Source organism: Melozone crissalis, unplaced genomic scaffold (assembly GCF_028551555.1).
Source record: "Melozone crissalis strain CALT ecotype California unplaced genomic scaffold, PUWL_Pcris_2 ptg000027l_1, whole genome shotgun sequence".
Lineage (NCBI taxonomy): Eukaryota > Metazoa > Chordata > Aves > Passeriformes > Passerellidae > Melozone > Melozone crissalis.
Genome location: NW_026535805.1, coordinates 6,125,186 through 6,150,451, shown reverse-complemented (window position 1 = coordinate 6,150,451; position 25,266 = coordinate 6,125,186). Strand labels below are relative to the sequence as shown.

The 25,266-nt window shown below is 38.0% G+C and overlaps 1 protein-coding gene across 5 annotated transcripts in view; it reads right to left on the bottom strand.

The window, feature by feature from the left end:
* Positions 1-2,893: 2,893 nt before the first annotated feature.
* The window catches only part of BICRAL (BICRA like chromatin remodeling complex associated protein), a 45,173-nt gene continuing 22,800 nt past the window's right edge, over positions 2,894-25,266 (bottom strand). For all 5 annotated transcript variants that reach the window (XM_054279793.1, XM_054279794.1, XM_054279791.1 and 2 more), the window contains exons 2-12: positions 23,139-23,187; positions 20,310-20,358; positions 20,160-20,228; positions 14,446-16,149; positions 12,565-12,664; positions 11,251-11,348; positions 9,377-9,438; positions 9,122-9,267; positions 8,874-8,968; positions 7,581-7,683; positions 2,894-6,785 (exon numbers count right to left, since the gene is read on the bottom strand). In XM_054279793.1, coding sequence (XP_054135768.1) covers positions 5,983-6,785; positions 7,581-7,683; positions 8,874-8,968; positions 9,122-9,267; positions 9,377-9,438; positions 11,251-11,348; positions 12,565-12,664; positions 14,446-16,149; positions 20,160-20,228; positions 20,310-20,358; positions 23,139-23,182 — 3,273 coding nt within the window. In that variant the 5' untranslated portion in view covers positions 23,183-23,187 and the 3' untranslated portion in view covers positions 2,894-5,982. The remainder of the gene's footprint in view (positions 6,786-7,580; positions 7,684-8,873; positions 8,969-9,121; positions 9,268-9,376; positions 9,439-11,250; positions 11,349-12,564; positions 12,665-14,445; positions 16,150-20,159; positions 20,229-20,309; positions 20,359-23,138; positions 23,188-25,266) is intronic.

Genomic DNA, 25,266 nt, shown 5'->3' with positions numbered 1-25,266 from the left:
AACTGCCCTTCTCAATAGAGGAGAGTAACATAATGCACTGTCATAAAGGGAATTCTAATTACCACAGATATCTTAAGGTTTGTTGTCACTAAAAACTCAAAATTAATCAAATTTAACCTCAGAAAAAACACAGTATAGTAGCAAATAGATTCCATACCTTCCTTACCTCTTTAATAAAGACTTACATTGTCAATGACACTCATTCAGTAGCATGAAAATACCTCCCCCATTCCACAATAATTTGGGAACTCTCAGTTTTTAGCAATGTTCTTGCTCAAATTAACATCAAATCTTGCATATTAGATATGCTCTTTCACAAATGGCTTTCAAACTGTGTTTGAGCCAATCCTCGCAACTGTTAAGACACAAGAAATCCTCATCTGAGTAAAATATTCACTAAATCCATTCTTCACCCAGGTGCAAAGGCAAAAAGAACAGTGTGTTTAATATTATTATGTTATCTAATACATAAAGAGATACAGTACTGTAAAATTTCCTGTATCTACAATACATCCTGTGTTATTAAAATCAAGTTTAAGTCATTTAAATCTCAGATCCCCAAAAAATCCATCCTGTACACACCTACTCACCCTTCCTGCTCATCTCTTCCAAACTCTGGAGCCTCATCTCCTTCAGCCTCATGTGAATTTCCTTCTGGGGACACAAAGGTTTCCAAGTCCCTGTTCCTGAGCACTGAGTAGAGCACCTTCCACAGGCACAGCAGACACTTTATTTGCCCCTGCTAACAGAGGCTTCCAAAATCCCTGATTCATTTTGCCATGAAAGCAACATGGAATTGTTCAACCTCAATAACATTAAATCCATGCATTTTTATGCTGTTGGCCATTTGTCAGCCCCAGAAACATCCAGCAATGCCTCGCTGTGACATGAGCTATAGCAGGTTTCCAATGATGGTTACTCCACTCCCTGGGCAGCCCATTCCAGTCATGAACAACCCTTTCAGTGAAGAAATTCCTGTTATATCCAGCCTGGCAGAGATTTGAGTCTTTGTTCTGTCACTGGCTGCCTGGGAGAAGAGGTCAGTCTCCACCCTCCATATATATATACATATATACATATACATATATATATATATATATATGTATATATACACGTATGTGTGTATATATATACATGTGTGTGTGTGCGAAAAAAATACAAAGGGCCTTAAAATTCTGATGCAGCCAGCTCCTCCATTTATAGAACACTTTTTCCCCACAAGGTAAGATATAAACTGTATAAAAAAATAAAATGGGGTTTATCCTCAGCACACAGCAGGGCAACTTTAAAGGTTTGTTCTTTACACCAAAAATATTGGTTCAGCTGGACACTCTGTGTCCTTTGCAGGTTTTCTCCATTAGCACAGGAGGCTCCCTCAAGCTTACTTGTTGTTTACCATTGTAACTCATTATTATGCACACTTTTTTCCATGTCCAATATGATGACCAGTTGCAAGATTAGCAGCACTCAAAAATGCCAACCCCTAAATCACAAATAACTCAGTACACCCACCACTACTCATCTGAAATCTGTGCATGCATTGCATCTGTGCACCAGAGCTGCCATGAGCAGATCTTCACCAGACCTTCGTTTCTCCAGTGATTTTCTTCAGCCAAGAGAGCTGACCTCTGGTCACAAAGACAATTTCTCCCATTTCTTTAAGCTGTCTTGACAAATGCATTGTTGTGAAAACTCCAAGGAAACATGTGTATGATTTGAAAGGAAAAATTCAAAGGCTTATTAAAAAAAGAAGGGAGGAATTCCTCTAAGTTTTAAAATTGTTTACACTTACCTTTCTTGTGCCAATCTGCTCCTGGCTTTTTTTTTTTTCTTCATTCAGATCCTCAAAATGAACAGTGTTTTGACTTGCTTAAATCAGCTATGCATTAACACACACACAAAAATTTTCAGAAATTCTGCCCCATAAGTTGGAATAAACATAACAAGCCCCAGTATAAAAATATTATTGAAAAGCAATAAAAAAAATACACCATAAATTCTTATAAGAAAGACATTCTCAGGTGAAGACACCTGCACAGTAGATTTCACATGAAATGTTTAGGAATACAAAAGGTTTGCCTGGTGATTCCACAGGGATATGACAAAAACAAAACAAAACAAAAAAAAAAAAAGCCAAGCCCAAGATGCTTAGCCATCCTAACTCAAAAAGATATTAAAATAGCATATAACTGGTTTTATTAATTTTGTTGCTGTCTGAATTCATGTGGGAAGCATTCAAAGGGCATATTTATTTTGTCTCACTGACAAAATAACAAATACTAACCATGAAGATCTCTACCTTTCAACAGTGCAGGCCCTACTCCAAGATGAGAGGCACTGCCCTTCACCACTTCACCAATGCTCCACTTCCACAGCCTCCAAAATAAAGTGAGGAAGTTCCAGGCATAAGAGCTTTACTAGATCAGTCTCAGCATACTCTCTGAAAAATTCAATCACAGTAAGAAAAGGTTCATCATCCCTCTAATAAAAGTAGGAAGATTCCCTGTAGCACCTGCAATTGCAGCAGTGTCTCACAAAACACCCAAACACAGGTATCTAGAACCAAATGCAGCTGACATGAGTCAAACCTGCAGTGTGGATGCAGTGACCACTTCATCCAAAAGCCTTCTCATCTTCCATCTCCCTGAGGCACCAGGAAGATGATGCCTCTACCTTGTGAAAATACACCAGAGAAGGAGAGCAAGAGATATCAAGAACCTTGCTGTGGCAAGACTCCTAATACCAGTAAAGCAGGACCATTGGCTCTCTTGTAATTTGGAGATGAACATTACTGAATGTAGTTATAATGCCACATGAACCAAACCCTAATAGTGTCTATGTTCAGAAAGATGCATAAGGAGCATGGAAAGTTGGCCTACTAAGTATATTACAACAGAGCTGCACCATGAAAAGAAGAGGAGTAAGACTTAAAACTGACACCAATCATCTTTTGGAAATGTGAATATTCAACTTGGTTAAATCAAGACAATCACAGATAGACATTTTTTCCCAAATCTTTGGCTGTATTGCAATGGTTGTTTCAATTTGTATTCTCCAACTAAACATTTCCTATCCATGGATTAACAATATATTTACTGACTTGTGTCTTTTAACAGTATTTATCCAACATAACAAAATAAACTGCAATTTGTTATACTTTTTTTTTTTACAAAACATTTTATAAATATTTTTACAAAATGTATACAAAGCAATTTCAAGTGAGACATACTTTACAAATGAAGGTATTTAAGCAAATAAAGTCCATACCACGCTGACAATAAGTGACACATCCTCTTTAAGTGAAGTCAGTCTGTAAGGCCTCCCTACTCTAACAGATAAATTATACCAAAATCTTCAAAATGAACATAGTTTCTTAATTGCCAGTTTAAAATTTGTTTTAATATTAGGCAGTATTAAATAACATTGAAATCACAATGCTGATCCAGCAAAATAATGAAAACATGTTTAAAGTCATGCATATTCACAATACTTTGCTGGACTTGAGCCCATATGATTAATAAACTTTTTTTAAGCACCACAAAAATACAATTATTTCATTTACTGCTTCACCACGTACCAGAATTCCTTTAGAATTGAATTCAAAGGAGTGAACAACAGAACATTAACAATCCAAGATCAATCTTACGAGGATTGTTCAAGGGGTTCCTCTCATCAGCAGTTCAGAGAAATGTGTCTGACCAAATCAATCACGATTACTTTTTGCAATTTGTCCTTTTTTATATGCCATTGTGCCCCCTTCCCAATGAGACCCAATAGAAGACACACAACCTGATGCTTCAGTTATGTATTTGCTGTAGAGAGGCTGGAAACCCCATACCCATTTCGAGGTGGCACAACAAGCAAGGGGACTGATGAATGTGCAACTTCACTTTTTTTTCCTCAAAAGAAAAATTTAACTAGTTAGCATACAGCTGTGTAACTTACTGCTCTCCTTCCTAAATAATTCAGAACGATAAATTAATTAACTTCCAAAATTATAAAATATGCATCAGAATACACAGCCATGAGAATATTATTAAATCTAAAAAGGCAATAGGTGAAGACTATCTTGTCAGTTTTGCCAATAAGAAAACAACTAACTGCCTGAGAGTCTACTCTGTGGACACCCAACCAAAAATTTAAAACTGGCAATACTTATTAATATTACATACAACACTTGGGAATGTTGGGTTTTTACAAACATGTACTTTAAAATTGGCACATTTTTTTTAAATGGCAATTAGTAACATATAAAACCAGTACTTCCATTCATGTTGAAGGGGAAATGAATTTTAAGGAAGTTCATCTCTCTCTCATTGCTTTCTAGATTTGGTTTCCTTTAGTGGTCAGACAGTGGACTGCAGCTCAGTACTGAGCTGCATTGTAATGTTCTACTATCCCAAGGACCTAATTCTGCTTCCTTCCGTGCCGTTCAGATGGACTGAGTTACACACCAGCAAAACCTTTTGGTTTCTCTCCTGGCAATCTGACAGACAACCACAGCTTGTCACAATGAGCCTCTTACACCGTGAAAATCAAAATCAGCAAGTGTGGAAAAGGGCTGGTAATGTTTCTGAGAAATGGTGGAGAAGTTCTGGGGGAGCACATGAGCATACCTTAGAAACCACAAAAGCTGTATCCTCCTGAGCAGACATATGTACTACACACACGTGACCAATGTCAGCGCGCTTATGTGCACAGAAGCACTCATGACCAAAGTAAACTAGAACAAAGCAGCATGGGCAGCAAAAAAAAGTCATAGATTAAAATAAATAAATAAAATAATAAGATTCTATCTTAACAACATGACAGCAAGCCAAATGCAAACCATGCAATGGTTTCACTTGGCTTTACAATATGAATTAATAATTACACATTTTTTTGATATGTTTAAACAATGGGATTGCTGATCAACTTTGGTCTGTACATATCTTGATAATAATGACTGCTACGGTGGATGATTTAACATTCTCTGACAGCAAAAAGCAAAAAGAATCAAAAATAAACACTGGCCTTTAAATTTACTCAGAGTAAGGCTAACATCCTCTTAAAATATAAGCTACAAATACAGTTTTCAAATCAAAGTGCTTTTGACACTTGGTCTAAAAAAAAAAAACAAACCAACAAATAAAAAAAAACATTTATACCACTTCAGAAAGACTCAAGGCTGACTACATCCAATTATAAAATGCAAAATCTTTTCCTCAAGAGATAACATATATATGTATTATATATATAAATTCATGGCTCTATCATGGCCTCATCCTGTACACTTTGCTATTTACTGGCTTCCGTTCTACCTTCCTTAGTCAAGCATTTATTACTTCATATCATGCCACTGTGACTAAGATCATATAATATCATCCCACAGACTAAAGTTACCCACTACAAATATATCAAGTACTAGTTTCTGCTCAGAAAGCAATAGAAAAGCACTTAAAGTTTAAATTATGAAGCCTTGTAAACACACTGATGATTTCCTTCCAACTTAAGAATCCTAGAATACAGATTCATTAACAAAGCAAATAATCACTTCTGAAGAGAGGTACAGTGGGTTTTCCAGAAAACCTAAAAATTTGATGATTTGTGGAAGAGAAGGGTAGGGGAGAATTGTTGCTTCCATCACTCTTTAAAAACATTTTCTTAATAAATATATCCTTTCAAATGACTGTGATTGTCAGTATATTACCGTATTATGTAGGGCCTAACAACCTGCAACCCTGTTACGTTGCAGTACTGCTCAATAATCAAAAGCACTATCATAATAATACTTGAAACAGTAAGGCCCTAACAGACTGCATTCTAACAAGGATTAACTTTACTTGGATATCTCACTGTAACCACAATGAGTATTGCTCTCAAACACAGAACAGAATCTAGTTTAGAAAGGTTAACCTTAAATGCATGTCAGGCTGTACTTGTGGTGTCATTCACATTTGCTTCTGCTAAGAGAAACATAACTTGTCCATGGTACTGTAACTATTAACACTCTAAGATACTATTTACAGCTGCTTCTAAAATAGAGTCAGTTTCTACAACACTTTCACTGTGGTCTGGAATAAATTTTTCCAGGCAGTTCTCTTGTGAAGCAATAGGTGAAAAATTAGGGAACTCTAATTCAACGGAGCCACTGCTTGCTGCCTCATTTTGTGGCTGCCTCCCAGCTTTTTTAAGTTCCAAGATGTTTTTAAATGTAGTTTCTAAACTCTTACTGAGCAGTAAGTCTTCCTGGGGTTCACCAGAGCTTTTCCTGTTATCAGGATGCAAAACCTCATTCTTTGGAGAGCTCCTCAGAGTTTTGTCTTGAAGTGAATTATTACACGTTACCTTGGAGAAAGACTGAACTGCATTCCTTGATATTTTATTGTGTGTTCCATGACTGCCTCTTGACACTATTTTTGACAAGTCTTCAGAACTCGAAGAATTCTCAGTGGACTTGGCAAGATCTTTCCCACTCATCCTTTCTTCAGAAAGGGCCACATATTGGCTCTCAGAAGAACAATTAGCTTTTTCAAACTTTAAAGCTTTAGTGAGGCTCTCGGATTTTTTAGTAGAAGCTTTTCCTTCTTGTGGTGTCAGAATGTTGTTAGGCACTATAGGAAGTTTACTGTGATTTGTGGACTCTGCTGAGCTGGATTTTGGTCGGTCTCTGGCTTGGGTTTTGGTAGTCTGACTTCGAGAAGGTAATGTTTTGCTAGACTGATGGTCACTTTTGCTGGACTGTGCTTCTTCAGCTGTTTTCTCAAATTGTTTGGCAGAACAACAAAAATCGGCCTGATAACCATCTGAAAATTAAGTAGCAACATTTTACTAAAATCACCTACACATCCAAATAACTGACAACACAGTTTCTGTGTACTGAAATTCAAGTAACATCCACAGCTTACAGATCTGGGTCTTTAAGAGATGTTCATATGCTTATGTGTTCTGCTGCGTACAGTGCAGGAGATTAGCACTAAATTAATCAGCACACTGCTCACGCATGTGCACTGTAAAACCAGATTAAGGGCACTTCCCAGCATTCTAAATATGCAAATATGGTCTCTGAAGATTAATACTTTCTACAACACAACCTGTGAATATCTTTTAAAATATGCAGATCATGCAGAACCTTTAAACAAATCGTAGCTGTAATCATACACAATTAACGTGCTTCCAGGTGCTATGTTTAACAACATCCCAGTTAAAAACAGTGCCATTTAAATGGCCATGGCACTCCAAGAGCAACACTTCATTAAGATGAACAAGAGTGTTCATGCTTCAAACAGTGCTGGTCTTTCTGGCTGCAAGTAAACTCAGAGATTCTTCCCTGCTAGGATGGAGGCACTGTAGAAGTCATGACTGTTGTCAAAAGAAATTTGAACATTTCTCTGCCAAACAGATAACTTTTTTTCCCCCACAAATAACTGCTTCAACCCTACAGCGTCTCTGGATTGTTGAATTCTGGAGTTATAAAAGGTTATCTTGCAAATGCTAATTCAGTATTTCACTAACTGGAATCCACAGCAAGCAGTGCCTCACTGTGGCCACAACTATTTTTAAACACTCCACACTTTATTTTGAAGTGAAGCATTACTTACCAGGATCCACAAGTGCAAGACGCTTTTCCCGGGTCAGAGATGCTCTTTCCTCCTGGTTAAACATCCTATCTATCATAACCATTTCTGCAGAGGGATTTATCCGCTGGAGGAAAAGGCAAAACACAACCCATCTCTGGAGTGACTCATATGTTGGTATCAAATCAAAACACTGACAGCTTAGTTAAATTTCAGAGACAAGAAACTTCCTTTACTACATATTTGCAAAGAACATTCACAATTCAACAATACTGTCTCTGACCCAACCACTACTGAAACTCAGTCATGAAATATTACTCACATTGTACTGCAAATTTTATTTGGGAAAGACTTTAAAACAGAGAATTGCTATTTCAGTTGGATGAGTTGTACTTTTTCAGGACTGAGTATGCTTACTATTGTATACCACAATTTTTTTACTTCATACAGTATCCTTCTCTTTTAGGGGATCAACCAGCAAAAATCTTGAACTGGGACCATCCTATCATCTTCCCTGCACTTCTCTCCTATCCTTGTAACTAGCTGGTCAGAGCTGCATTTTGCTGACAATGCCTTCAAGCCACTTTGATTCATCCATCACAGAAAATGGTCACTGCACTAGGCCATAACATAGACAACTAGTTTCAAACCTGAATGTTATATGAAATAAACCTTTCAAAATTACTAAATGGGATTTGCCATACAACATACCAGATGCTAAAAGAACAAATCTCAACCTCCATCCTCTCTTTGCATCTGCAAATACTTGCAAATATTTAATGCCCAGGATCTATTACAATGCAACTGCTAGTTGTAGAATCATATTAATTCTAACAGCTGTATTATGTATCCCTGTCTCTAAATACCTAAATGCCTATTACACTCAAATTCAAAACTTTTCCAGGTATGAAAACTAGCATATCTGAGGTCACAATGGCATTTCCTGATCCTTGTAAACCCATTAACTTTGTCAGTTTTATTTTGCCTCATACCTGGGATTGTGAAAGCACTTAAATCAGAAGCACTTCTGATGAAGTTCCACCTAGCCTTTAAGGACAATGATTTCCTAAACTGTAATATGATTTGGCTCTAATTATAATATGGCTGGAGGCCTCTGAACGGACAACATCAACACTACTTCAGGTTCCATCAGCCACAGAAATACACAGAAATCACCCTCCTGACTATCACAGCCTGTTCAGTGTAAGAGCAAAGCAGAAGCAGAGAACAGAAGTTCATGCACCTGTTCTGTAGATTTTGTTTCAACAAATTTAATCCCGTCCCTTAAACAAAGTGTACCTGGGTTCTACACCTTACCATTGCATCTTCTATAAGCAAACATCTGTATTTGTTCAGCATAGCCTGTGTCCTCTTCAGAAGTTGTGTAGCAACAGATTCAAATTCACTGTCCACTAGAAAGACAAAAGTACACTTTCAAACACTGTTCTTCAATAACCTGCACAAATTTTAAAATGATCCTTTTCTTATTGCTCGAATTTACATTAAGAATTCTCTCAATACAAACTGATTACAAACTTACTGCCAAATTTGAAAAAGAAAATTACCTTTTCTTAAATCTTCTTCTGTTGGCAGTGATCCTTGGCACACATGGTATGAAAGGAGTCTCTGAACTGCATCATTTAATGATCTGAACCGGCTTTTATCTGGTGTCACAGCATGTACCTGATCCTTCTGTAATTGCTGCAGAATACTACAAAAAAATTAATGGTGTATACTTAACGTACTGTACAGAGTTTTTACACTGACAAAAGTAAAAATTAAGGTTTCTGCAACAAAATTAAAATGAAATAGTGACTTACAAAGCTCCTTTAGTTAACTGTTTAGCTGCAGGCCTTTTCTGTCCAACTAAATGACCATCGACCTAAGTTCAAAATAAAAGACAAATTACAATACAGTCCCTCATTTGCAAAGCCTAAGTTTCAGGAGTTGTTTCTGTCAATTAGGTACATCACCAATACTAACTGTAACCACCATATAAGTACAAACACTTTCAACTATCTCCTGTTTTCACAGGGCACTGTGTACCCACAAAATAGGGAAGTGACATAAACCAAAGGTCTGAAATGCTGTTTGTAGACAAATTGCACTGTTTTCCATTATACATACTTCACTAAGAAAGAGAAGATCAAAGTTAGCAGGTGCAAAGAAGGAAAGACACAACTAAAAACTTTTACAAATAAATCTGCTCATACAAACCCTCTCTGCATTTCTCAGAAGATGTCATCTTGCCTGACATTGATGGATTAGAGTATCTATGAGGAAAGCAGGCTAAGGTTGTGCACTTAAATTCTCAAAAGCCACAGTGGATGGGGGGGATTTTAAAAGTCATTCTAGGAATTCTATTTCAGTGTCAATGCTACAGATATGCCCATCAGGTAGCAATCCAAGTCATTTTTTCCTTTGCTTAGACATTTAATGAAATCAAGGTTTTCCTGAGAACACTCTCCTAAGACCAGAGGCTCTCTGAGGGGGTAAAGATTCATGGCAGACACACTGGAAGAGTATTTGTCTCAAAAAGCTTCCAATTTCAGATCACAAAAAGTAGTCATCATCAAGCAGAATGAACATCTGACCAACTATTACATAACCAGGCTGACCTCCTAACTGAGCACTACTGTACCTTCTGTTCTAGCTGTACATCAACAAGACATAGAAAAACATTCCTGTCCTACTGCATTGACAAATACATTTACTAACAAAAAATTTAAGTCAGATCCTTTCCAAAAAAACCTCATCCTGGACAGTGTTTTTGTACATACTTGCATTATATGGGAGAACTTTTGATGGTAAAAGAAGACAACTGCAGTAAGGAATAAAACAAAGACCAGGTGGAACTGTTGTGCTGCTTCTCACAAACCACTGTCTCCCAATCAGCCAGAGAACAGTTTGTAAGAAGTAATGAGAAAAGCAGGTCGAACTACTGGCCAACTCAATGAAGAATTGCTATGTCATACAAAATTATCTTCAGGGAACAGTACAGTCAGACTCCACTTAATGAACTGAATCTCAAAGCAGCATTCAGTGTATCAATTTGCAAAATAATCAACATTTACTAAGCCAAGGTAGAATTTGTCAAGTTTGAGGGAGTTCATACACTCTACAAAAAAACCTACAATGATTCCTTATTTGTTTACTCATTACCGCCCCTCACCACAGTGGAGAAGAGAATTAGGAAAAAGTAAACCTCAGGGTTGAAAAGAACAGTTTAAAAACAGAAACAAAATAAAACAATATAGTAATGATAGTTATTATAAAGTTGTAATGAAAAAGAGCAAAAGGGGGAATTAAACCCAGGAGAAAGAAGTGATGCCCAAAGCAATTGCTCAGCACCCTCTGAACAATGCCCACCCCATTCCTGAGCAGCGATCAGTGGCTCACAGGCAATTAATTCCTAAATTTCCACCCAGAACACCCTGGGATGTTCCACAGAATGGGACACTCCTCAGGCAGTTTGGGCCAGCTGTCCTGTGTGCCCTGGCACAGCATGGAGCACTGGAAAGGCTGGGACTTGCAGAGTAAGCACTGCCCAGTAACTACAACACCGCTGTGTTACCAACATTATCCACAGCCAAATCCAAAACTCAGCGCTGTACCACCTACTAAGATGAAAATTAGCTCTATCCCAGAAAAAAACAGGATAGACAGGGAAACATATAAATAGAGGTGTTCTTACCTGTATACTCTGCTGAACTGATGATGATCCTATCACTTTTTCTTGTGGCTGTGCTGTTCCTAGAGATTGTTGTATGATTTTTCCTCCAGAGTCCTGTCCTATAAAAAAAAGTTTAAAAGATTCTTGTCACCCTAAGCAAGAGGGGAATAATTTTGTATCCCTATCCTGATAATTTCACCTGAGTTTTTAGGAAAGCTATATCTTATGCTTAAAAGCATTAGTGCAACTGTCCTGTGGAGAAACCAGCTCATAAAAATTAATATTTTGCCTGAAAATAATAAAAATCCTCAGATATAAATCACACCATAGTACTGCAACATAAGAAGAAATTCAAGTGCTGTAAGTTCAGTGTCCTAACAATTTGCCTAAAATCATACAGTAAATTTTATCACACTTTTCAATACCAATCCTCCCTCAAGTGATTACCCAAATTTTTCTAGAGCTCCTGGAAGTACTCTTCCAGGACAGCAAGCACATTTCTTCCCCTAGATTTTTTTAGATAGGCAGAACTTCCTCCAATTGCCTTGCTTCATAACCCAAACAGCATCTTATCAGTCGTGCTACCTTACAACCAAAACAAGTAAGAATTTATTGGGTTTTATTTCCCCAAAGACACCCAGCAGATGGTACAGAATTGCCTGGACAGCTTATACATAACAGTACACAAGGGGAAAAAAAAAGCAAGGCAGAGTATAGGACCTTATTCAAAAGGTTACTTATGTACACAGAGAACAGGAAGGTTACTGCATTTTTCTGTTTGCCTTGAATGTACTGGTTTTGTTCTTTAAGTAGCATGGTGCTGCTTGAAAAGCTGCTGTTTTGCCATGAACAATGCATGAACTATTCTAACTGAAAGGGACCCATTCAAGAATAAAGTGAGTGATGACAGTCTGCACATAACCTTGTAATACCCATCTCTATAAGTGAAGCAGCCACCACATTCAACATTCTAGAACTTTCATGGAATTTTAGCAGATGCCTATTTTGAAAATTGAATATTTCTATTTTCCTAAGCTGAAAAAAAAAGAAAAATGAAAGAAGGTATAATTTTGGATTTTATAGAGGAGAGAAATAATTGCTAATTGTGAAGATTCAGCTTTTTGCTCTAGAAAATGAAGTGCCACGACTGAGAAAAATGAAAGCATGCATTCATACTGAAAAAATATATCTTCAATTCTTCTAAAAATAAAATTCCAACAACCTTTAGAACCCTATGAGCATGAGGCATCTATGTAAGTCTAACACACTGAAGAAGAATGAATGTCTGTTGCTGCAGAAAATTAAGAAAATTATGTTAAAAAGACCTTAGTTGACCTGATAGTGTGTTGCTCAGAAGATTTGTTAGCTGAGGCTGCCTCAAATTGTCCTGTGTCTTCGATGCAGAAACTGGTGACGTCTGGTTCACAGCCTTTTTCTGTGGCACATACATAAAATAAAGAACAATGTTTTTAAAAATCACAGTGAAATATTTACTGAAAGCTTTAAGAAAAACAAGGAAAAGGCACCTAAATTTCATCTCCATGTATACTTTTTTAACTTCAAACTCATCAGTGGTGATATTTCACACATCTCAATCCCTCCAAGTTCAAGAACTTAATAAAGTAAATCAGAGGGGAACAGAAATTACACTAACAGCACAAATACATACCAGCTGCATTCTACAAGACCACTCATTTGCCACTACAAGTGGCCCTCAGAAAACACAGCTTCTCACAGTTCCAAAACTGCAAGATGATGAAGTTGCTTCCCCAACAAAAAAAAAAAACTCACAGTGGAACAAACCCTCCACTGCTTAGCAAGTGAATGATACGTGGTTTAGTTTATAAAGTACAATGTTTAAAAGTACAAACAAACTAAAAAGATTCTGGCAAATAGTGGCATTTGTTCTAAGTTCCCAATTACAGCTCTGAATTCCAGCACAAGAACAAAATGATCTTTTACAGCAATAAGAAACAATCTGCTTTTATAACTGCTGAAACTCACTGACCCAGCACGTGACCTGCAAATAGGAAGATGTAGACACATGAAGAGAAATCAGACAGGCCTCAAATTACTCATCTGCAAGCAAAATGTTACAACCTGAACCAGAATCTTGGCAAAGATTACAAATGTGTTTCTACAACATGTTCATAACTGATTTTTTTAAATGTACATTATTTTCTAAGACATTATTATTTCACTGCAGATTTTGGGTTTGGTTAAAAAAAAAATCCATCAGGCATTTGGAAAAAGAAAGATCTAAGTAAAAGAAGTAAAAGAGAAAAGAGAAAGATCTAATTAGTGCAAATGCATTCTGAGAGATTGACCAGTATTTCAAAATGACCAATGAAAAAAAAAAAGTTTAAAAAATGATAGAAATTGAATAGCTTGTTGTTAATTGTGTGAAAAGTCACTGAGTTAAAATTAGCAATTCACTCTGTAACTTTATGAATTTTTTTCTTTTAAACTTTTGACTGCTTATAAGTTTGCTTATGAAAACAGAAAAATTTGAGCTGAATATATACTGCAAGTGTATCTACTGGACAAAATAAACAACATCAAACCTTAAAAGTGAATTCTGAATTATTTTTTTTTTAGGTACTAGCTTGACTTCTTAGAGGATTATTCTTAATGTTATACTTTTACAAACTGCTTTAAAAGGTATTTATTTTTAAGGATTCTAAGAAGCATTTCCTGTCTTCGCATCAAATTTGAAAGCTTCTAACTGCTCCAGACACACATTAACAGAAGTGCCAATGCGATAAATAACAAAAGAAAGCCCAAGAAGCTTTTTCATCTCTAATTTCATTAAGTCAAACCTTGAAAATGCATAGGTTTTAGTGAGGTCAAAAGACTTTTAAGTGCTAAGAATGAACCTGAGCCTTTACATCTAGCCTACGGTAAGGTTTACAGGAGAGCTTGCAATTGTATAAACTTACAATGCCCACTCCTTTAAACAGGAGCAGACATAAATTAATGCTAATACTATAAATCACCAACAAAATCTTTGGGATTAATCGAAGTGGCAGAGATGTTCACTGAGTGACAGATTTATAAAATACCATGTGAAAAGACAACTCTGGGTTACAGTAATTTTCAGCAGCTCCACAGTATTTGTAACAATACAAACCAGCAAAATTACCATTCTGTGTATTAGCCAATTTTAGCACAGCTCAGAAGCCTTTCTTTGGCTACATTCTCAGGCAGCTTTCCTACCTGACCAAAGGCAAACTGTTGCTGTGTCACTCCCACAGACGTGTGACTGAAGGTGCTGACAGACGTGGAGGAGGATGCTGGAAGACGATGCGACGCGCTGACGGCAACCTGAGCTCTGTTCTGGCCCAGCTGATCCCCCGCGAAGTTCCCTCCGGACGCGACAGACTGAACGGATGCTCCCAGGCTGGGGAGCACGGAACCAGAAGAACTGGCAGCAGCAAATCGACCAGAAGCTGGCATACTTGAGGCTGTGGACTGCCCAGGTGACATGGTGGTGAAACTCGACCTGCCTTGGGAAACGTTCGCTTGGCTGGGTGACAAATGCAACACCGTTGGCGATGCCTGCTGCAGTGGCACCTGTCCACCAACAATTTGGGAAGTTCCATGATTTACTATAACTTGGTTTCCAGGAGCTGTGAATGTCTGGCCAGAAACAAGCTGAACAGCTGTGTTCTGATTATTCAGCATCTGTCCTGAATACGACTGGTTGGCTCTTAGCATGTTTGTGGAGTTCCTGTTAAGCATTACGTGCTCAGCAGACACTTGGCCGGGAACCAGCTGGGAAGGCTGAGTCTGAAGAAGTTGTCCATTTATGGCCTGGACATGATGAACTGAATTAGAATTAACAGACAAACTTGTAGGTATGAGAAACTGGTTTTGAGGTGTGTGAGGCTGTCCCATAGGAGAATGGATAACAATACTACCTCCAGCATTGCTAACTGTCTGAGGTGTAACTGACTTTCTTGTATTTTGTTGTTGATTAACAATATTAACAGACATATGAGGACCAACTACTGAACTTTGAGGTGAGTTTGCAGAAGCAAATGGAATCCCTTGCTGTACATGATGTTGCTGTATTCCCAAGTTATTCACATTGTAAGCAGTCTGCTGACCCATCTGAATAGGCTTTGGTTGGATATTAATAGGAACTTTGTTAGAGTTTGGTGCCAAACCCCTTTGAATGATGATATTATGGACAGGCAATGAAGTCTGAAAATTTGTGCTGTTAAATGGAACAGTTACAGGTTGTGCTACGGGACTTGAATTTGAGTTACTAAACAGCGAGTTCCCATTTGGAGTTTGTCTATGGACCAAGAGGCCACTGCTCATGTTTGCAGGTGTTTGCTGACCATTGCCTTTCAGTATTATCTGAGATCCATCGAGGTTATTGATGGTCATCATGGAAGGTTGATTACTAAATGAACCAATCAGCTGTATCTGCCCAGAACCACTAATCTGGCTGCTACTAGACAAATGCTGGCCGGGAACACTAATTCCGACGTGTTGCATAAAGCCATGTTGCACACCAACTGTATTGCTTGCAAAAGATGCTCCAACAGGTTGCTGTACCACTTGAGTAACTCCTATAGGTTGCAACGTCTGACCTGAGTAATTAGAAACATTAGAAGCCTGAGTAAAGGATGCTGATGAAGAAGGATGAAGCTGAGCTTGTGCAAACTGTTGGCTAGAACCTACACTGGCATCCAAATATGCCTCTTCCGCCAAAGTCTGTTCAGTAATATTGGCCTCCTGCAAGGACTTCTGAAGAATATCAAAAGGCTGATCCTCAGTAAGATCAGGTAAAGGAGAAGACACAAGTTCATCTTCAAGAAACTGAAGGCTACTGGACAGCTGCAGTCCATCACTAGGCCCCTCTCCAAGCTGACCACTTACACCTTTTACAGACGACTTAGGATCAGTGTTCTGAAATGCAAAACAAGAAGTAAATCACTTTCAGAAACTCCAGTATTTGCCTTGTTTCCTCATTAGTTATTTTTTCATGCAAGCAAACTTTTTACACAGAATTATACTCTTCCCATAGCATGTGCAGGATGATGTTGATCCCATACAGTGAGCCAGCACAAACAGGTCATGGATACCCCACTCACACCCTCAGACTGCTGGAAAGGCTTCTCTCCTTTCCGTTCTCAAATCTCTCAATACACAGCACTTAGCTCTGCAGCTGCACTGTTCCAAGAGGACATGAAACGCCCTCTAAGTGCCATTTTCCCTTCCTCAAGCTGAGCACTCTACTGACAAAAGGATAAAAGAAACGAGGAGGGAAAACACCTCCGCTCTAATTCGGTTTGGGGCGAGGCTTCAGTAGCAACAGTAAAAGGCAGAAGAAAGCTTTTCTTCCACCGACTTCTACCAAACAAGATTCGCCTCCAAAATCCTATCAGCATTTCTATAATCACTTGGTGCAAACCAGTGACCATTTCATAATGTTAAGGGACTATGCAAATTCCTTGTTTAAAAAAATTTTAGAAACAAGGGAGTAAGAAAAAAAAAGTGTTACAGACTGTGGTTTATGCTCATAAAAAGATTACTGAGAACTATAAACATTGGAACTACCACAAATATTAAATGGCACCTTTAACAAAAAAATCGGTCAAATCCACATCCATTAACACTGTGATTAGGAAAATCAAAACCTATTTACTCTGGCCTACTGTCAAGATTTTCCTAAAACAGAGTTCTGTCCAGAAACTCTAGATAACACAAGTATCATGTTTCTGAAGATAGAATGACAAATTTAAACGCATAATAATACTCATGATAGTTTTAAGTTAGGCAAAGTACAACTTTCTAAATTGCATGATCACATCTCAGCTATTCAGAAGCAACAACCAGTTTCTTTGTAGGTCAGGATAAATGGAAACTGTGGGTGTGCAATTATCAGTCACACTCATACTCTGAGCCTTCACTCCTTGAAGGTCACAGACGCTTGTTTTCACCTCATGTAAACAGTGTGAAGATGCTGAGAGCCGTAATTATCACATGCAATGATGTTCCCACCCTAACTTCAGTTCCCCAAGCATACTTATTCACAATTGTACCCTAATCTGTATTTCTGTACCCAATCTGTATTTTCTGAAACTTCAGTCATGTTTTAAAATATTAAAAGATTTTTCTTAAGATTAGATAAAATATTTTCAAGTTACAACTATTTAACTACAGCAAGCTTTTAACATTTATGTTAATAGAGGAATTAAACCACTGTTCAAATGTCTCAGTGTCTGAACCTCAGGAACACCTAAAGCTACAAATCATGTTCTCAACTGTACCTAGCTACCACTGGGCAGAGTAAAAAGGAATCACTAATTAGGCCGTAATTAGGACTCTTACTGTCAGGTTCAGAGGGATTCCCTATTGCATCTCTAAGTTGTCCCCAAGTAAATGACCAAACTCAAATCTTTTACAACTGTGTAACCTAAACAGTCCCAGTAATGCTATTCCAGTTAGTACAAACAATACAACTATTACTACTACCAATAATAACACTAATAATATGATTAATAGCTTAAAACTCTCCCACTGGAACAGAGAATCCCAAGTTTCATTCCCTGCTCCCAGGACTATTTAACATTAGAAAATAATTTTATATGCAAAAACTGTAACCTTCCAAGTTAGCAACTGAATCATTACTGTCCAGATTGAGAAGAGCCATGCAGAACGCCACGCTAATTTCAAGAAGAAACAAAGCCTCTGCAGCTTCATGAATCTGCTTCCCAAGAAGAAGAGTCTTATTCTCACTGGCTCCATGAATATTCTGCTCTCTTATGCCGTCCTATTTTACTGTAACAGGAGAATGGAAGCAGCCACCCAGTACAAGCCAGGTAACAGGGCAATGGCAGGGGAAGCCTGGGGAAGCCTCTCATGACAACAGCCACAGGAAACCAACCTGGAATCAGCAGAGGTGGTACAGACTCAACTCAGGGAAGGTTGGGATGGGGCATGGGGGCCAGTGAAAGGGAGTGGGAAGAGTGCTTTCTTTTCCTTCAGTCAGCAGTAACTTCATCTTGCTTGTGTTAGGTGTGGGCTGAGCCTGCTTACCCACTGAGGTACTGAACCTCAACACTGAATTTTTAAACTCTGCCACTGAAAGGCTGAGACAGGCAGCAAGACAGTCAATCCTACTTCATGGCAGCAATTCTGAATATATACAAAGACAGAACTTTCAGTATCTGCAAAAACTTTAATGGCAAAAGCCTCAGAAGCGTTTAACTTTTCAGGTATCCCATTTTATAAGCAGGGACTATGAAGCAATCTGTTTATGGTAACACTTGGTCCTTCCCAATGAACTGTAAGAATCTGTATTTGTAATCAAGTCATTCTTCACCTACATCAGCACAGGGCTCTCACAGGAGGGAGGAGGGAAGAGAAGATGGCATTGGTGCTCCTTGTGAGACATAAAAGGATGAGGGCAGAGCATGCTGAGCATCAAACTGCAGTATGTCATCCAAGGAACATGTACTAGGAATCCCTGCTCCTCTGATCACCTGCCTTCTAGACTACTTATCCCAGATTTCACACACCAGAAAGCTTTTAGCTTTCACCAAGTATTTTATTGCTCCAACTGCTACTCCCACCTTGTCCAGAATATCCCACTGTCCCTCAAAATTACTCAAGGAAACTCATTTTCTGAAAATACACCTGCAACACCTGACTCCTGCCTACCTAGTTATGTTCATCAGAAGGATGCCTACAAAGAACTAGAAAGTCTAGGCTATGACAAATGCATGTAGTGTCACCCTTTTCCCCCCAAACCAGTTTTTTTCTTAGGGCAAGCCCTCAAACCCCACCTCTGCCAATGCTGCATACAGACAGTCTGCTAATGGCCACAGCCTGGTAAGTGAAAGCCATTGTTCCCCATCAGGTGAAAACTGGGCATGCCCTGTAACTCTTGGTACCCTACTCCCTCACCATTATCTCAACCAGCTTGTCTTACACTACTGTGCCTACAGGAAAGTCACTACTTCTCCATACACAGATCAACAGTTTTCAGAATTTCTCCATGCCAATTATTTAAGTCTACAAGTGTATCCATGTATCTGGTATGAAAATGAGGCAAACAGATAAGGTAACAGTACTACAGAAAGAGGAATTACCAAGAAAATCCTATTCTATGTATTCAAATAACTTAATTGTGGGATTAACAATTCAGTTGTTTTTAAAAACACACAAATGAAACCAAAGAAATGTGGATCTGAAGGGATCTCTTAAGTCCTCCAGTCCAATGTTCAATCAAAGCATGACTCCCACTCACACTAGAGCCTTGAATTTATCACCAAGGCTTGGGATTCCACAACCTCATGGTGTGAAACGTGGTCCAGGGCTGCACAACATTCCTGTCAAGAAGGTACACTGAAGACTTCTTGCAACACCTACTGAATTTAAAGCAACTTCCCTAACACTGAAGTTACAGAAAGGACACATCCAAAATTACCTCCTGAGTCGAAAAAAAAATTACAAAAAGCAAAAAAACCAAAAACCAACTCACTCATTAATTTAAAAAAAAACCTGTCAGCTCAGAATCTGCATAAACTAAGAAACAAAAGGGATTCTAACATACACAGAGAGCATATGAATGACTAATTTTCAAGGTCTATCTTTGAGCACTACTACTGCTACAGTCACTAAAGCCACAAATGCAGTTTACTGAAGAATTACACTAGAGAGCATTTTCACTGCTCAGCAAGCTGCTTTACATATTTACAAAACACATCCCAACAGTGCAGTATTTCTCAATTAATTCCCGACTGAAATACTTGAAATACTAACAGCACAAGATAGGTTCTGTGTTAGTATTCAGAGCTTTCACATGAAAAAACTGAAACCCACATCTACTTCATTCAGCTTTATGAAGCCAAGCAAAGCCATACAAAGCATGCAATCTCAATACTAATGTCATTTATCTCCTGAGCACTTACATTGGAGTTGGCGAAAATTGAATTTGAGTTGGCTACAGAATATTCTGCATTAGTCAAGTCTTCATTGCTCTGGTAAAAGACAAAAATAATGTTTAGAACTAATACAGTCAATTAAGTTTATCTATGTCTAATACACAGCAATGTACTTACAGATTTACTACTAGGTCCATGTAGAAAATAATTCAGCGCTTGTGGGTCCCTGAAGGGGGAAAAAATAAAGACATTAACGCTTTTTGGAAGTCCTTTTTACTAATGAGGCTAATTTAATTAAGCCACATTCAGTACTCATGTAAATCAGGTTTCTAGTAAAAACACATCTTTCATTGAATCCAATGCAAAGCTGAAAGTTTGTGTCATCTGGGGCTCTGTGTTTCTGTATCAGCACAACCTCCAGATGCTGATCATTTCTGCTGCCATTGTAACAAGGCATTTCAAGCAAATAAACTATGTTGATCACAAAATTTTAGCTGCACTCTACTATATTTCCCTTTATGAGGGTAATACTCATATTCTCTTGAAAAACATGGTATTTTATGACAGCACACAGCACAAAACCTAAGGAATATACTACCACCAAATAATGTGAGAACTAAAACATGTACCACCTCTTCTACAGCTAAACTGTAATGCCTTGTTTAGCTAGTATCTAGTAGGGTATTTACAAACCTGATTCTTTGATGGGTTTTCTGTCACCTTTGACACAAGTTAATAAAAATTTATGATTGCCAGAGTAACAGCCCCCTTATGAAGAAAAAGTGGCACCTTTTCCAAGTGAAACCAACCATAGAAATAATTGACTAAATATTATGAATTTCAGTGTATTTCATTAACTTAGCACTACCACTAAACAAAACTCATATTAAAAATGTAGTTGGACAGAATCAGTGTCAGAAATTCAAACAAATACAAATACATTAATTTAGCTGTATGCATAGACCAAGTAAAAAGAATACAAGGCCGTGTTACATGGGATTATTATAATGCAATAATTATATAGCGTTTCCCTTAGCATAAGGAGTAAATTGACATGGGTTTCTCTGATTTTTAAAACATGTTCATTGATTAACAAGAAATAATAAAACATTTTTTAGAAGCAGGAGATTATCATGTAAAAAAGCAGTAACTAAAAATGTCTCCTTCTTGCTTGATGGTCCTAGAAAATAAAGATGCATAAAGTCAAAGATCTTTCAAGCTCACTACTCTTCTAGAAGGACAAACACACCTCCAGTCCCTTTTTTTTCTTAAAAAAAAACTGTGTTCATGGGTTTACAAAAGACATGACAGTACTTGGCAGGAACTTTATTGTACTATTATGCTTACAATATTGAAGTGGTTACATATATTTTGAAACAAATGTCATTTTCATAGTAGATTTCACAGAATTTCAAAAATTAAGGAGCACAGAACTCCTGATCTCATATAGGGTTGTATTATGCTCATGAGTTTTATCAGTAAAATAACCAGGCCATTAATACTAATCACCCTCACTGTCCTCCAATCGTGCAAAATGCTATTAAAAATTAAGAACACTTCATAACCTTAAATATTGTCTTTAGTAAGGAAGGAATTTTAAATGGCACTTACCAAATCACAGATCAGATTAAAAAAAAAAGTTTTCTATTTTTCTAGATGCTTAAGACAATAATTGCTGCCAGGAGCAGCAAGAACACTGTAATTTTCACACAAACACTCATCTGTATAGAGAGCACTTCATTTTCTGGACCACCTGTGATCTTGCAGCAGGATTCTCATGATTCATGCTCATGACAGAGCACTTAACTGTCCCATGATCATCTTTATGCTCATATTCCAAGCAAGAAGTGTTTTCACATGGCCACAATCAGTAACCTCTCACAACAGTTACCCCACAGAATGTAACTGAGCCTTCACTGGCACTGCTTCTGCAACAGCATCCAGAGCAGCCCTCAAACTACAGCGGCCACTCAGGGGCTGTTTTGGTCTTTCTGAAGTTACAGCTCTCACTGGTTTCACTGGAAGTTTTCAGGTGTGTGAGAAAGGTAAAAAGCCTAATTATTTCCTACACTTTGTAAAAAATTCTCATATGAACTGGGAATGATCTTTTAGCAGGAGCTAAGAGACTGATATTGGTCTAATTTCTAGCAGAGTTTGAACAAAGTATTGGGCATGAAAAGCTCAATTCTCTTCTTGTGTTTTATATGCATTTATAGCATATTATCTGTTCTTGAATACTGACACAAATGATAGCCAAAGGACGGCAACTTGTCACATATACAATTCACACAAAACTTGTTCAAGCTTCAGCTATCCCAATTACTTTTGGAGATTGCCACATAGAACTACATAACTCCATATAAATCTGTTATGGAAATAATAACGACACCTATGTCCATTCAAAGTCCCTGATTTTATTAAAATCAATTATCTTCGACCAAAATGCTGGTAAATTCTTTGTTGTGAAGAGGAAACAGTACAGAGAGCTATTCTTTTTTCCTAACATTCAGATGCAAATGTGTATTACTAGTAGAAATGAAATATTTAAGTATTCCAAATTCAGGAAAAAATAATTTTACTCTTCCCTTAAAATACAAGCCTAGTATTAAAAAAATATCTAGCCCCATGACTCAAAAAACTGACATCTTTGGGGATTTGTTTAAAAAAAGTTATTTGCTATGAAGTTTGTTGTAGCATCCCTAGTAACATGCATCAACACTGATCTGGTATTAGCACTACCTGAGAAGAGAATCCATTCTCCATGAACACACATTCCTTAGCCTCTGTGAGAAGAATGTCAGCAAGTGGACTGTCAGCTAGCATCCACTGGCATTAAAGGCTTTGCACTCCACACATCTCCACGTGGAAGACATGAAGGATGTCTGCTCATTTCACTGCAAGTCACCTCATCTTTAGACAATACCAAGACAGAATCACCTTCTAGAAGATGATTTTGCAAAATTATGATTCCCAACTTTCCTGCAACAACTCTTGTGGAAAACTTACCCAATAAGATCAAGGAGACAGGATTCATCATCGTCATCATCCATGACAACTAGAATAAAGGAGAAGGTGGATATTTGATATGTATCACACAAAAGTTTGTTTTCAACAACAAAACCAATTTGGAATATCTCAGTATTTTTATTAAACAATTTAAGAAGTTGACAGTTGTCTACTATTGACGAAGTTTTTAAGTAGACCTGCATCTTCTACAGATGTCTGCTGATTTATCTCAAAATCAAATTCAGTCACATGCAAAGATTTACAAAATCCCATGCAATGTTTTACCATCCAGGGGGTTTTTGGAATTTTAAATCAGAGAAAGACAAACAATTAACCAAACTGATTAAAAAGAACTTCTAAGACTTAAAGTAGTAAAAATATCAACACTGAATGCAATCTAAGACTCCAATTAAAATGCTTCTACAGGAATTTATTCCCAGCTAATCCCAGAGAGGGAATAACTAAACACTACAGAGCCTACAAAAACTGTTACAAATTAGTGGCTGTAGTCATTAATTTGAGCAGCCAAAAAGGTAAACAAACTTAGGTCAATGTCACAAGGATGCTGCTACAGTCAGAATCAAAACCATAGCCAAAACATGACTAAGCATTAAAACAAACACTGTTTTCTAACAGACCTTTCTTAGCAATAGCTAAGTGTCAGTGTGACCACTTCCAGTTTCTCCTCAGCAATATTCAGGAGTGCACTTAAACTTGAGTTTAACAGTACAGAGTTCTGACAGCCTCTTTAACAATGGGCAGGGAGGGAATTCATGTGCACTGCCCAACCTGAGGGCAACTATCAAACGCAGAGCACTTGAAGCCTCACAGTGTCACAACCACCAACTCCTCACACACTGCCCACTCCATCAGGGACTGCTGCACCACAAAGTCTCACACTCACTCTCCCCTCCAACTGTTGCTTCTTCAAAGCTTCTGTTTGCATATTCTGGGCTCTCCTATTCATCCCAGACTATCATCCCCCTTGCCCATAACTGTGAGGATCCCATCTAATCCACCAGTTCAAATACCAACTGATGTTATTGTTTCCAAAACTTCTTGGTACCCCGGCTTCCTTTAAGTTATCCAATCTCATATTTAGCATATTTTCTACTCACATCAAGTTGATCATTGCATTCCATGCTTGTCTCTTTCTCAAATTCCCTTAAAAATTGCGCTGTCATACTTATCACTCAAATGTTATACCACAGTTTTGGCTTTAATTCATTCTGCTCTCTCTCTTATTTCTTGACAAACAGAAACTTACTGTCCCTGACCAGATCCACATGAATCATTCCTCATCCTGATCTCCATAATGATTAAAACACTGAAGGGACAGAAGCACCTGCTATACAAGAGACTGAGAGCACCAGGACTGTTCTGCCTGAGGAACAGAAAACCATGGGGGAATCCTTATCTTGTACATAAATACCTGGTGGGAGAGTGCTAAGAATACAGAGACAAATGTTTCTCAGTGATACCCAGGGAATGAACAAGAGGCAAAGGGCACAAATCAAAACACAATAAACCAAAAAGTCCATGTAGACAAAAGAAAAAACTTTTTTAAAACTCTGAGGGTAGCCAAATACTGGCACAAGTTTTTCAGAAGGTAATGGAGTCTCCATCCTTGGAGACATCCAGGACACAGCTGGACCACAGCCTTGACCTGCCTGCTCTGACCCTGAGCAGCCTGCTCTGGTTGAGTCTGTTCTGAGCAGGACAGGGGATAACGTGATCTCCACATATTCATTCCCACCTTGGCTGTCCTGTGATTCTGTAACCTCTTTCCTGAAGTTTTTCTATACTCTACTGGTTCTGAAAATAACTTGTATTGTACGCTAGCAGAGGGTACTGTGTCCTCTACACTGCAGAGCCTTATGTGGATTTTGTCTGTCTCTGAGCTTTAGCTTACAGTGATGGTAAAGCAGAAATGGAGTGCATGTCAGTGTGAGGATTATTCAGTTTCATCTCTCAGGGAGGACAGAAAAACAAAGCATATTAAAGAGAACTACCTCAATGTTGACAAAAATCAGCATTCAGGAGGTGACTATGCACATTAAGAAAAGCAATTTCTCCCATGATTCAGCAACCAGGCTGCTTACTCTTGCATAGAGCCACCAGCTTGAGC